The 13,866-nt window shown below is 33.5% G+C and overlaps 2 protein-coding genes and 1 long non-coding RNA gene across 5 annotated transcripts in view; all 3 read right to left on the bottom strand.

The window, feature by feature from the left end:
- LOC111489216 (amino acid transporter AVT1C-like) overlaps positions 1-1,427 on the bottom strand; it is a 6,820-nt gene extending 5,393 nt beyond the window's left edge. The window contains exons 1-2 of one of the 3 annotated variants that reach the window (XM_023137328.1): positions 1,184-1,427; positions 484-1,011 (exon numbers count right to left, since the gene is read on the bottom strand). In XM_023137328.1, coding sequence (XP_022993096.1) covers positions 484-656 — 173 coding nt within the window. In that variant the 5' untranslated portion in view covers positions 657-1,011; positions 1,184-1,427. The remainder of the gene's footprint in view (positions 1-483; positions 1,012-1,183) is intronic. The other 2 variants (XM_023137329.1, XM_023137330.1) reach the window with 2 other exon arrangements.
- A 3,488-nt stretch (positions 1,428-4,915) lies between these two features.
- On the bottom strand, positions 4,916-9,378 carry LOC111489396 (probable protein S-acyltransferase 15). Its single transcript, XM_023137586.1, has 7 exons — positions 9,004-9,378; positions 6,970-7,062; positions 6,750-6,851; positions 6,598-6,669; positions 5,829-5,927; positions 5,637-5,732; positions 4,916-5,353 (listed from the first exon to the last, which is right to left on the bottom strand). The coding sequence occupies exons 1-7, from the start codon at positions 9,376-9,378 to the stop codon at positions 5,258-5,260; spliced, it is 933 nt and encodes a 310-aa protein (XP_022993354.1). The 3' UTR covers positions 4,916-5,257.
- Positions 9,379-10,645: 1,267 nt separating this feature from the next.
- Positions 10,646-11,917, bottom strand: LOC111489128. The gene is made up of 2 exons (XR_002719329.1): positions 11,654-11,917; positions 10,646-11,297 (listed from the first exon to the last, which is right to left on the bottom strand). It is a non-coding gene; the product is annotated as an uncharacterized LOC111489128 (long non-coding RNA).
- Positions 11,918-13,866: the final 1,949 nt, after the last annotated feature.

The following is a 13,866-nucleotide window of genomic DNA, read 5'->3' as shown; positions in this document are numbered from 1 at the left end:
TTTTTTTTTTTTTTTTTTTTTTTTTTTTTTTTTTTTTTTTTTTTTTTTTTTTAAGATAGAATTAAATTAAAATAATAAATATTGGATTTATATTTACAATTTATCCACTTTTTCAATAATTATTTTAGGTACGAAAAATCACTTTTGAAACTTGTGGAGGGTGTGATTCCTGAGTGGGGGACCTCTCCAGAATCATCAGGATAATATCCTCTACAAACCCTAAAAAGTTATTGATAATCAAAATTAATAATTCTTTTACGAGGAATGGTTCGCTTTAATTTCTCTCTTTTGATCTTGAGAAGAAAAAAAAATATATAGAAATTCAAAGCTGTTGATTTTGAGAAATTAATTTTTCTCGGAAAGTTTTTGAACGGATTATGTTTGTTCGATGATTTTCCAAGAAAAAAATGAGAGAGAGAAGCAGAAGAAATGGAATGATCGGAAATGCACAGAAAAAAGAGGTGAGAGGATGAGAAAGCGAACCTGTAACTTTGAGGCCAAGCAGCGGCATTGTAAGAACTTGGTTGATTAATGTTACGGTTATCCACTGATGAACCGGAAGACTCCGATTCGTTTCCGTCGTCGATTTCCTTTTCAAAATCTTCGTCGTCAGAACTTTCGATGTAAAAACTACGGTCCGACACGGAGTTCTTCATTTTCAAATCGAAGTTCCAATTCCTCCTCCTCCTCCTCTTCTTTCCTTCCGTTCAACTGAGAATAAATTAATCCGAATCCACTTCACCAGATTCAAATCAGAGAGAAAACACGGAGAAAAAATGTTTCAGAGAAATAAATACAACGTTAATCGTTCTCTAGCTTGAATCGCCAAACACGGAACGGAAAAAAAAAATCAACGAAAACACCTAAATCAAGGCGCCAAATGCGTCCATCAAACCACGACCACCATACTTAAAGTAAATTTCACAAGCAGAAGCCATGAAATCCGCCTACAAGTGAGTATATACGTGAAGAACGATTGACATCAATTCAAAGTCGGAAGACTCTGTTTGGCTGCCGAGAAAATTTTGGATACAGTAAATAGAAAACAGATAGAAATCCCCTGAACATCACATCCAAAGTTCACATAACCAGAAAATTAATGAAAAACACATTCACATTAACATCCGATTTCCACACAGTTCATAACCCCTACACAAAGTTGAAGAACATAATCAAATCTCACCGTGAAGTTAAGCAAGAAAATGAATCAATCCGGAGAGAGAGAAAATTAGCAGCTCTGTAGTAGATCTGTGGTCCTTTGTTCCTTCCAACAATTTATACAAAACACAGCTGCGATTCTTTCATGTTCCTGTCATCAACATTCTTCACAATTTCAGAAACATTTTAAATCAGTTGATGATGAAACTCACTCTATTTTTTTTCTATTTTCTTTTTCTCTTTCCTTTTTTGTGACAATTTTTTCTTAATTTAATTTTAGCTAAACGCCTAATCCTCATCTTTCAAATCTTATTCATAACCATTTTTATTTTTTATTTTTTAAATTAAACACCAAACACATGAATTTATTTATTTCAACTCATTTTTAATTAATTTGGAAAATAAACTATAATAAATAAAATAATATACCATCAAATATGTGCACAATCAATTTTAAATTACTGTTGGTAATTTTTTTTTTTTACTTATTGAGTTAAAACTAGTAAAAATTTACCGTATTTTTCTTTATCAATTACTATTTTTGTTGGTGAATAATAATAATAATAGCGACTAAATTATAAAATTATAAATTAATATTTTAAATTTTAATTTGAATTGAGATTGAAATTAATATTCTTTTAATAAATTAATATTTATTAAAGTTTGAACTAAAAAAAAATATTATTTTTGAATTAATAAAGTATTTATATGTTTATAATATTAATAAATCGTGTATTTTTTTTTCCATATTTGAAATATTATTTAATAAATCTTTTATGGATTTTGTTGTGGATATTTAATGGGTAGAAATATATTAATTCATATCCATCTGGATGATATCATGAGCATTACTAAATAATTTTGACCTTAAACAGATCTTTACACGTCATTAATATCAATCTTTTAAGCCCACATACGCATAGTGCTACTCATCAAATATAATTGTTATATGAAATTGCGATAAGATGGCTCCGACGTTCCAATACAGCTCAGTTATTTACTTGTCTCGAAGCGTTTCTAAAAGTTGAAACTATTTTTATACACCAATACGAGTTTATTTCAACTGTGAGATCTCATATTGGTTTGGGAGTGGAACGAATCATTCTTTATAGAACTGTGGAAACCTTTATCTAGTAGATATATTTTAAAATCGTGAGACTGATGGCGATATATAATGAGATAATATCTATTAGCGGTGGTCTTGGACTCTTGCAAATGGTATTATAGTCCGCCACTGGGTGGTGTGCCAGTGAGGTCGTTGGCTGCCAAGAGGGGTGGATTGTGAGATCTCACATCGGTTGGAGAGGTGAACGAAACATTTCTTATAAAAGTGTGGAAACCTCTCCTAAAATTGTGAGGCTAAAAGTGATGCGTAACGGGCTAAAGCAGGTAATATATACTAACGGTGGTCTCAGACTGTTACAAATAGTATCAAAACCTGACACTGGCGGTGTGCTAACGAGAACACAAGGCCTCCAAGGAGGGTAACTTGTGAGATTCCACGTTGGAGAGAGGAACGAAGCATTCATTGTAAGTATGTGGAAACCTCTCCTAAAATCATGAGGCTAATGGCGATGCGTAACGGGATAAAGCGGACAATATATGTTAATGATGGTTCAGATGGTTACAAATAATATCAAAGTCAGACACTAGGTGGTGTGCCAACGAGAACAATGAGCACCCAAAGAGGGTAAATTGTGAGATTCCGCAACGGTTGGAGAGGGGAATGAAGCATTCCTTATAAGAGTGTGGAAACCTCTCCTAAAACTGTGAGGGGCTAAGGGCGCATAACGAGCGAAAGCGGACAATATCTGCTAATAGTGGTCTCAGATTGTTACAAATGGAATCAAAGTCAGACACCGGACGGTGTGCTAACGAGAACATAAGGCCTCCAAGGAGGGTAACTTATGAGATTCCACATCGGTTGGAGAGAGGAACAAAACATTCCTTATAAAGGTGTGGAAACCTCTCCTAAAATCGTGAGGCTCACGGCGATATGTAATGGGATAAAGCGGGACAATATCAGCTAGCGATGGTTTCAGACTATTATAAATAGTATCAAAGTCAGACACTGAGTGGTGTGTCAGCGAGAACACCAGGCCCCCAAGGTAGGTAAATTGTGAGATTCCACATCGGTTAGAGAAGGGAACGAAGTATTCCTTGGTGTGGAAACCTCTCCTAAAACCGTGAGACTTCAGCAATACGTAACAATCTAAAGCAGACAATATCTACTAGTGGTGGGCTCGAGCCAACACATGTTCTTTCAACATGCACTGAATTAGAGTTCCTACGACTAAGCCACGGAAAAGTAAGGTGTACCTTGTTAGTATCGGTAGTAATTTTGAATTCTTTGAAGTTTTTCGTAACCATCACATCTCGAGAATTGCTCTCATTCAAATATAATCTTGGTTCATTTACATACCACTCATTTATTCAAAACGCTACACTGCGATCAACATCGACATCAGCATCAACATTCCAACAATAATTTCACGAAATGAAGATTCAACATTGTCATCGACATCGACATTTTAAATCTTATTTAGAGGCTATCACTATAACTAACGATTACATTAGGTTGAAAAGCGTAGGTCGGGTTTTTTTTAAAAAAAAATAAAATTTGTTTATAATTTTTGAATAAAAACAAAAATAATACAACTTGTGAAAAAAGTTGTAAACATTGCATATGCATGGCCATGATGAACACTATTTTTTCTATCTTATTTGTCTTATACTCTAAAACAATAATGCCCAATAATTTATTTAAACCAAAATATTAAAATAAAAATTTAACACCATATATTTGTTGATTCTACATTAATTCCATTTATTTATTTATTTATTTATTTTAACAAAGAAATTGATTCACGTGCGTACATTCTACGATCAATCAAATCAATAAAATATAAACTAAAAATCACGGAATGTTGAAATTAATTACAAGTTAGCCCCTGACGTTTTAAAATTGTCTATAGGTCCCTACACTTTTAAGTCTTAGTAATTTTACAAAATTTAAAATGGTTTGAATGATTTGATATAAATTTAAATTTTATGTCTAATGGGACGTGTTCAGTCTAATAGGTCCTTGAATTTGAAGGCTAAATTTGTAATTTTAAAAGTTCACACGAACCTTAAAGTTTAGGGACTAAATTTGTAATTTAATGATGTATAATTATTATCGAATAAACAACAAGAGGAATAATTGATATCCACATTTGATAATGGTTTTTTGGCTTTGTTCTTCACCCTTTTGACAAACCTAGTAAGCTCCTATTAATCAAGGATTTGTCCATTCTTTTCTAATTTCAAAATTTTCATATGTTATAAATAAATAATAATTATTATTCAACCGAGATCCCGGGATCCCCATCTAGATGACGATGAGTTACACTCATTTTAGCAATTATTCTGAAACAGAGACTAAATAAATTTAGAAAAAAAATGGTACTAAAACCATTTAAGATCCTAACAAAATGACATCAGTAGGAACGAAGCTAGAGAAAAAAATGGCACTGAAACCATTTAAGATCATATACAAAATGACATCGGTTGAAGAGAGGAACGAAGCTAGAGAAAAAAATGGCACTGAAACCATTTAAGATCCTATACAAAATGACATCGGTTGAAGAGAGGAACAAAGCATTCTTATAAAAGTGTAGAAACCTCTTCCTAACAGAGACCATTTTAGGCTAATGATGATTCATAACAACCCAAAACATACAATATCTGTAATAAAACAGATATTTGAAAACGTCGATTAAAATAAAATAATAATCGAAATAAATTTAGTGGGAAAAAATGGCACTCAACCATTTAAGATTCTATACAAAATTTGAGAGATAGGAGCAAGAACATCAAAAATGCCTATATCCAAGATGAACTTAAAAAGGGCTCTGAAACATAAATTTTCCTTTTGAATTCTCAGGCTGATTACTTTCAGCAGGATCAAGATAAAGCCAGTATCGTCTTCTTTAATGCCTTTCTGGGCTGATGAGCAGAGAAATTGCAGTGTGTTTATCTACAGATTAAGAACAGGACCTTCACTATTATCCTTGGAGTATTTTCGAAACAGAAGACGGGTCAGCTCGGCTAAACCAATTCACGAACTGTCGCGCAAAGTTGGGAAACTGAGTCCACTTTTTAGGTGGCCGACTGAAGTTGGCCATGCCCATTTCAGAATGTTTGGACCTAAGATCTGCAATATTATTAACACGCTCGATGAGTTTACGAACCCAAACGAGTACCATATGGACAGATCACAGATGAGTCATCTTGTCACATCTTACATTATTTATAAGATATGACAAAAAAAAGACTTAGAAAAAGTTGGGTTATTATAAAGTTTCCTTTGTCTAAGATGTGACGAGATAACTTTATAATAACACAAACATTCAGAATGCAGAGAGCACATGGGAACATGTGAGTACAGGCAGACACACATATGCAGGCAAAAGGGGTAAGAAGAAGAAGACACCAACCAAGGTCATATTTTTATAAGCACCGAGATTGAACGGGTGTTGGTAGCTCTGTCCAGACTTACGAGCCAACCATGCTGCACGTATTCCTTCGTAATACTGGTCGGAAGAAACACGATTTGCAGTCAGTAATCAGAGGGGGAAGGAATTCATGCTCATAAGTCCAAAATACAACTGTAGGAATCCATGTTATACCTCTATAGTTGTCATGTTTCGAATGATGAGGTAGACATGCCAGCCAAGAAGTGTTCCAAGAGTCGAGCTCAAGGAGATCATCATCACTGCGCAAATAACCTAAAACATAAAAGTTAAGTAAATCTTCTTCTCTGCAAAATTTAACCACCGACAATAGTCGTTGTAACAGCCTAAGCCCACCGCTGGTAAATATCGTCCGTTTTTAGCCCGTTATATATCGTCATCAGTCTCATAATTTTAAAACACGTCTGCTAGGGAGAGGTTTCCACACCCTTATAAGGAATGTTTCATTCTCCTCTCCAACCGATGTGGGATCTCACAATCCACCCCCCTTGGGGGTCCAGTGTCTTTGTTGGCACACCGCTCGATGTCTAGTTCTGATACCAGTTTTAACAGCCCAAGTCCACCGCTAGCAGATATTGTCCACTTTTAGCCCGTTACGTACCGCCGTCAACCTCACAATTTTAAAACGCGTCTGCTAGGGAGAGGTTTCCACGTCCTTATAAGAAATGCTCGTTCCCCTATCCAACCGATGTAGGATCTCACAGTCGTATACGGATATATGCCAGTCAAAATTTCTCTACATACCTCATGGTTATATCAGTAGCATCGAGTATGGTAAAGTTGGAAGTTAGGTTGGTTAAAGCACGGGTCATTTAAGAAAAATAAAATAGTCAATTAGGCAAGGTCCAAAATCGATGACCCAGAAGACTCCAGACTAATCTCAGTTAATGAAAACAGAGATAGGTTATATAAACAACTAACTTACATAGAAAATTTTTAAAGGAAGCGCTCCCTCAACATTCCAGTTCTTCTGAAATGCACAGCTCACAATGATGAACTATACAACCAAAGCTCAAGTTATAAGTAAAAATTTGGATTCATTGTTAAATGAAATAAATTAAACTGGAAAGGGTGTACCGTGGAATACAAGCTTGCCAGTGTCCCGTATGAGACGAGGTCGAAAAAGGACTTGTAGTTCCAATAACCGACACAGTTATTTATCCACAAACAATGATGATCCTGCATCCAGTTTAAGCTCACATGAAAAGGAAGAATAAACCACAAGCTTTCAGCTTATCCATATCCGAAATTAAAGGTCCGAGTTCAATTGTTATGCTTCAGGTACAATGGAACCTACCATCCTCAAAACACACCTTCTGCAAACTCGACAATGATGAGCCCTCGGAGGCTTGAAGGTGCTACACTTTTCACAATGCTTAATCTGTAAAGCCTGTTATTAAATCATGACGTGGAATCAATGACTAAAACACAATACAGAGTATGCAATTGAATTAATTTCTTATCTGCTTCATCAAAAAATGCCTAACATGAGAAAGATCATTTGCGGCAAAATTCCAGTTCATAAAGTTTCCAATGGATTCTAGTTCCAGATTTACTCAATAGAATAGTACCTTGAGTAACATAAATGAGTAACATAAAAGAGAGGGATTGTGTGTGATCCCACATCGGTTGGAAAGAGGAACGAAACATTCTTTATAAAGGTGTGGAAACCTCTCCTTAGCAGATGCATTTTAAAAACTTTGAGAGGAACCCCGAAAAGGAAAGCCTAAAAAGGACAATATCTGCTAGCGGTGGGCTTGGGCTGTTACAGGTTGGGATAGCCATTATAATCAGCCTAGATTGAAGGGTATATTGACAACATGTTAGTGACAAACCAGTCGTGTACTTGAGTTTCAAAACTATATGAACATTTTTGGATAAGCCGATGTATTTCCTTGTTCACCATTGCATTCGAGGATATAGGATCAAAAAGTTCACGAATAGGACAGGATAAGACTTTTCCATATGATTTCTCTGCCATTGAATAACCGTTCAATCACTATAGGTTCATTGCTTCCATGAAAACTTTGGAATGAGATCACACTAATGCGCGCAGTTATTAATCAGTGATTCAGCAATCAGCTACAGTTGAATGTTTAGCTGCATCGTTATTATAATTTATCTGACGTGCTTTACAATCTCGAACGACGTTTCTCAAGATTGTGACTCGAGCATTATGATACTATAAAGTTGTGCAATATCTTCAGCTTGAATGATACGGCTAAGATGTAAAAACATTTATATGGACAATGAAATTACATATCTTTTCAGCAACAGACGTACTAAGGAGCTAAATTAACAGAGGCCTATGGAATCTTCTTTGAGATCAGTGTATGACAAAATAAATTGTTAATCAAATAAAATTGAGGACAAAAATTGTGAGATCCCACGTTGGTGGGAAAGGAAAACGAAACATTTCTTATAAGGGTGTAGAAGTCTCTCTCTAGTAGACACATTTTAAAAACTTTGAGGGAAAAACCAGAAAGGAAAACCCAAAGAGGACAATATATGCTATCGGTGGAATTGGGCTGTTACAAATGGTATCAAAGCCAGATACTCAACGGTGTGCCAACGAAGACGCTGGTCCCCAAGAGGGGTGGATTGTGAGATCCCACATCGGATGGAGAGGGGAACGAAACATTCCTTATAAGGGTGTGGAAATCTTTCCCTAATAGACGCATTTTAAAAACCTTGAGGGGAAACCCATAAGAAAAAGCCTAAAGAGGACAATATTTGCTAGCGGTGTGCTTGGGCTCTTACAAAGATCATTTGTTGGGATTTTGGTGGCCGTCCCGTCCCACTTTAAATATATGGAAAAACCAAATGGAAACAACAAAGAAAACCTGATGAAATTGATTCTTAACATCTGCTAACAAATAGAGTTAATAAGAATTCTTCCCTGAAAAAGAGTGATATCAATCCATCTAATTGAACTCCAATACCCCATAGTACAATTAAATCTGTTCCTCCCGCTTGAAACTACACTAATATCACCTAAGGCTCAAAACCCACAAGCAATGCAAAATGTTCGGACAATCAAATTCAATTAGTTCATAAATGGACCCTAAAAATCTCCATCTCCCCAAAGAAGCGCCTTAAAACTACACTAATATCACCTAGGGCTCAAAATCCACAAGCAATCCGAACTGTTCCGACAATCAAATTCAATTAGTTCATAAATGAACCCTAAAAAATTCCATCTCCCCAAAGAAACACAAAGCATCATCTCTAAATAGAAACCTCAAATCCACGGCATAAAAATCAGAGAAAATAAAGGAATCCAGATCGTAGTTCCAAAATTCTACATATATGAATTGAATTAGAAACTTACGGAATTCCCAGAATCTTGATCCGAACCGGCACGCTCTTCAACATCGGGACAATAGGAAGAAGGAACGGGGCCCGGGTCGGTGAGAACACAAACAGCGAAAGAGAAAAGGCAGAGGGAAGCCATGGAAGTGAAAATCAAAGAGTTAAACAGACCAGGAGAGGTAAACAAACCAGTCCAATTCTCGATGAAAATGAACATCGTAATGTAATACACAAAAGCCATCAACAACAACACAGAAAAGACGGGAATTGATATGAATCTCTTCATTTTCACCTGGGATTCGAGCAGAGTAAGAGGGAAAACAGAGCGAGCTTGGGAATTCCAGGATTTTAGCTGCCCGGGAAATTTGGTCAACCGGGCAATTTTAATGTCCATAAATGGGCCGGATTTGGGCTTCAAAAAAAGCTGGTCCACCAAAGAACTGGCCCAACTTCGCGTTCTATTCAGTTTCGTTTAAGTCACTCTGGCCCATGGGCTTTTATTTGGTAATGTTTCTATTTAAAACATAAATAACAATATTAGTAATTATATTTGTTTTTTTTTAATTTAAATGTAAAAATTAACATGGAAATAATTTTTTAAAATTAAATACAAAAAAAACTGTTTATAATTATTTTATTATATTTATTATACATTTTAGATATAAAAAAAAAAAGAACACAAAACAAGAAATTTAATTTTTTTTTGTTTAAATTTTTTTTACATAAATAAATTAAAATTTTCTTTTTAACATTTTTGTCTAAATTTTAATATTTTAATTTATGTGAACGAAAACATTACTCTCCTAGTTAAAATATATATTATCGACTATTGCATACTTCAATTTTAATATCGAAAATAACTAAATATTTTAAGACCAAACAGTTGTCGTGAGAATAGTCGAGGTGCATATAAACTAACTCGAACACTCTCGAATATATAAAAAAAAAAAATTATACATATCATAATTTTAAATGTCGAAATTGTATAAAAAAATTAAATATTGAAAAAGCAAAAGAAAAAAAAAACCATAAATTGACCTGTCGAATTATGGTGTACCCATGAAAATCAATTAAGTGTTTTTTTTTTTTTTTTTTTTGTCTTTTTCATATATTATTGTCCTCCACAAAGCTGTCTCCAAGCTGACTTGAGACTGACATGTATCTTTCAAATGTTTTTTCACACTAAAAAAGGTAACAAAATTTCACCCACCTTTTTCATTTCCAATTAAACCCACACCTTTTTTTTTTTTTTTAATTTCTTTTACTTAATTATTATTAATTTAAAAAAAAAAAAAAAAAGTTCAAGCACTGATTCAATAAGCTGATCCACGAGCCAAAGTTCAATTAACAAGCTAGAGGTCGATCCAAAGAGATAAACAATAAGGCAGAAGGTAAGCCAAGAGCGGATATAATAATATCAACCAACTAAGCTAGGGAACATTCCAAAAACAACATGTTCAAGGTAGATCAACGAGCTATAGATCACCCGTGTTATACTTTATTTCTTCACCCTTTTTTTTTATTGGAATAGTGACTGAAATCCCGGCTTTTGAAATGGTAAGAGATGTTTTATGCTCTCGGGGCACGACAATTGAGAGCATTTCTAAAAATTGAAAAATTGGGGTTACAAAAAAGGAAATAAATAAATAAATATGGAAATATACACATAAATGGTAGAAAATTATTAAAGATGGAAAATAAATATGTTATTTTGAAGTGGGCACAGATAGAATATTTATATGTAGGGTTTTTTGAGGACCCAATTTGTTGGGCACATCCGATGTGGGACAGCAACACCAGTACGGAAGACTCAAAACAGCCTTGAATTCGTGTGTCGTTTGGTTTTGGGTTATCATTTTCATGCCCTATCTCTTCCAATTGCCTATCCTCAATCAATTATCTGCAACATTCAAACCCTAAAATTGTACGAGAAGATTCATATCACTCATTCAAGCTCTCTCTCTCTAGACCCACAAAAACAACCAAGAGAGAGAGAAACAAAAAACCCTTTTGTTTTCGATGAATCCCGTCTTGCTCTTGTTCGATCTTCTGTCTCCGATTTGTCAGCCGATAAGATCTTTGAGATTGATCGACATTTGTAGACGCCCGATTCATTGAAATTTAGAGACTCAGTAGTTGGGATGAAATGAAACGATAAAAAAAGACAACCCAGTTGAGATTTAGAATTTTTCTCTCGAATTTGTCTAAATTGTTGTTTCGACAACACTGAAAGGTCTCCAGAATAAGATATTTGAGATTGACCGGCTTTTATTTGTGCTCGATAGATTGAATCTCAGGGAGTCAAAATCTTGCCTACAACACAAATCAAGTGGCTTGAAAATTCACGTGGTGAAGTAACCAAGACGAAATGAAACAATGAAAAAAAAAAAAAACCAGTTGAGATTTTGAAGTTTTCTCTCGAATTCATCTAAATTGTTGCTTCGATAACGCTAAAAAATCAAACTTTATCCTCTTTTAACAAATAATAAGTGACCCGTCCTCAACGAAACTTGAAAATTAGGTTAGTTTAACTTTTCAACTCGAAAAACTCTAAAAAAAATTGGATTTTGAGATCGAAATCTCGGGACCCATCAACTCAAATCAAGAAAGAAAACCTCCATGGATGAAGATTAGAGCTTTGAAATTGAAGAGTGAAGAACATAACTAACCTTTATGAGTATGAGATTGTTGAGATCCCAAGATATATACATATACATATACATATATATATATATATAGCCATTGAAGCTATTGCTAATGCAGCATCATCAAGATTCTCAATCAAACAAGCTTCAAAAAAACATGAACTCTCAAAAATCATTGTGAATCTTGATGATGCCGCACAAGCAAATTATGGCTGTGATTGAGTTCTTGATGAACATGAACAAGAACAGGAGAGAGAATAAGAACAAGAGAGAGAAAATTGAAACAAAAAAAAAAAAATAAAGGAGTGAGAATGAGTGGAAAGATGGTAGATTTAAGGTGGATATATATACACGAGGGCTCAAACACAAGGAGCTTCCTAGATTACTTTCCACCTCCCCTTTGCCACTTAGCTCGGGGCCACCTTACGTATTCTCGATTCCGACCATAGCTCGATCAGATCAATAACACACTCTATGTTTTCGTAATGGTATGATATTGTCTGGGTCGTTGTAGAGTTTACTTTTAATTTCACCCACGTTGAAAAAATATTTGCATTTTTAGTACTTTTCCAATTTTAAGCACAAGATCAATTGAGTCAGTGCTCGTATAAGACTTTGGATCTTCACATTTCTATATTGGTTTAATATCTTCCACTCTCCGTACGAGTCCTAGTGGGTCTTATTCTTTTTTCTCTTATTCAAGAGGTCAAGTCTCGTACCAATTAAATCAGTAGACCTTGATTGACCTTATCTCACTATTTTCATCTTTTAAAAATTCGTACTTTTACATTATCGTCTCTCATTTTTTGTGCTATGTTCGAGAAGAAAACTTCCAAAATTTTTAATCCGAACATAATTTAGTCGATAATTCATCAATTAATATCTCAAAGGTTGATACTCGAGCTCTCGCCCCGAACAAAAAAAAAAAAAACAAATGGTAATATTGATTAAATTAAGAAAAATCATAAATAAATGGTAATATTGTAATTAAGTGGGAAAGTGTGGGTATAGTATAACTCATAATTAAAATAATTAATATATATACTAAATTCGTTTGGCTGTCCTTATCCTTTGAAATTAAAAATACCATGTAATAATTACTTTTATTTAACTATCGAATTATATGTATATAATTTATTTTATTCCATAATTATACACAATAAAATATTTTCGAAACTATTTAGAAAGTAGTTTTTTAAATATATAATTAAATAAAATTATAAATTATAATTAAATATTTAAAAATAAATATTTAACTCAACCCAATTAGATTTATTATTTAATAAAAGTGGTTTGAATCGAAAAAGCTTATGTCTTAAATTTTTTTAAAATTAAATAATTAACCGAATTAAACCAAAAATTTATATTTAAAAAATAATATATTAAAGAATGGGTTAATTAATTAATTAAAAAAAATTGATATAGAAAATAGTAATAATGATAAGGGTGAAGAAAAAATAAAGATGCAGAAAAAGTAATTAATGAAATATTCCAAAACTGATGAAGCAATGTGATTGGTGCAGCCGTTGTGGGCCCACTAATAATGCTACATATTCTTCACTCACTGTCTCCACACAAATGAATTGTACTCTCTGCCCCTCCCACCATAATTTCATTTTTATTTATTAAATATTTCATTTATACGTCTAAATTTTACGATATACTTTTATATGTATATTCGATACGAAAAAAAGGTCCTAATAAGGTGTCATTACACGGGAAAAGTATCGGGAAAAGTATCGGTAACAACAGAAATGAAGGGGTTTGTGTGGCTGTTGTGTCCACCCCGACCCTTCTTATTCAATCGAGCAAGTGTAAAATTATTTGGCCACTAACTAAAAACAATCAGGACTGGTGTGTCGGTATGAAATCGATTTAAAATAAATAAATAATAATAATTTATGAATTTTTTAATTATATTAAAAATAATTTTAAATGGGAAATTTCAAAATTATGAAATATAAAATTTTAAATTAAAAACTAAAATAAAGGAAACGATAATTAATGATTTTTTTTATTATTATTAAATCCAAACCAGGAGTTATCTGTTGGTTGGTTGGATATAATAATTTAATAAAAAAGAGGAAAAATAAAGGACTGAGTATTAAAAATAAATTAATTAATATGGCCAATATAATAAAGTAAGTGCCATTTTTTTAACTTTTAAAAACACATACAATTGTTCATAAATGTTCCTTTAATGGCCGACAACCTAGTACTCCTTTTTTTAAACTGTC

Source organism: Cucurbita maxima, unplaced genomic scaffold, assembly GCF_002738345.1.
Source record: "Cucurbita maxima cultivar Rimu unplaced genomic scaffold, Cmax_1.0 Cma_Scf00014, whole genome shotgun sequence".
NCBI lineage: Eukaryota > Viridiplantae > Streptophyta > Magnoliopsida > Cucurbitales > Cucurbitaceae > Cucurbita > Cucurbita maxima.
Note: the sequence above shows the minus strand (reverse complement) of the source record. Positions and strands in the feature narration are given on the sequence as shown.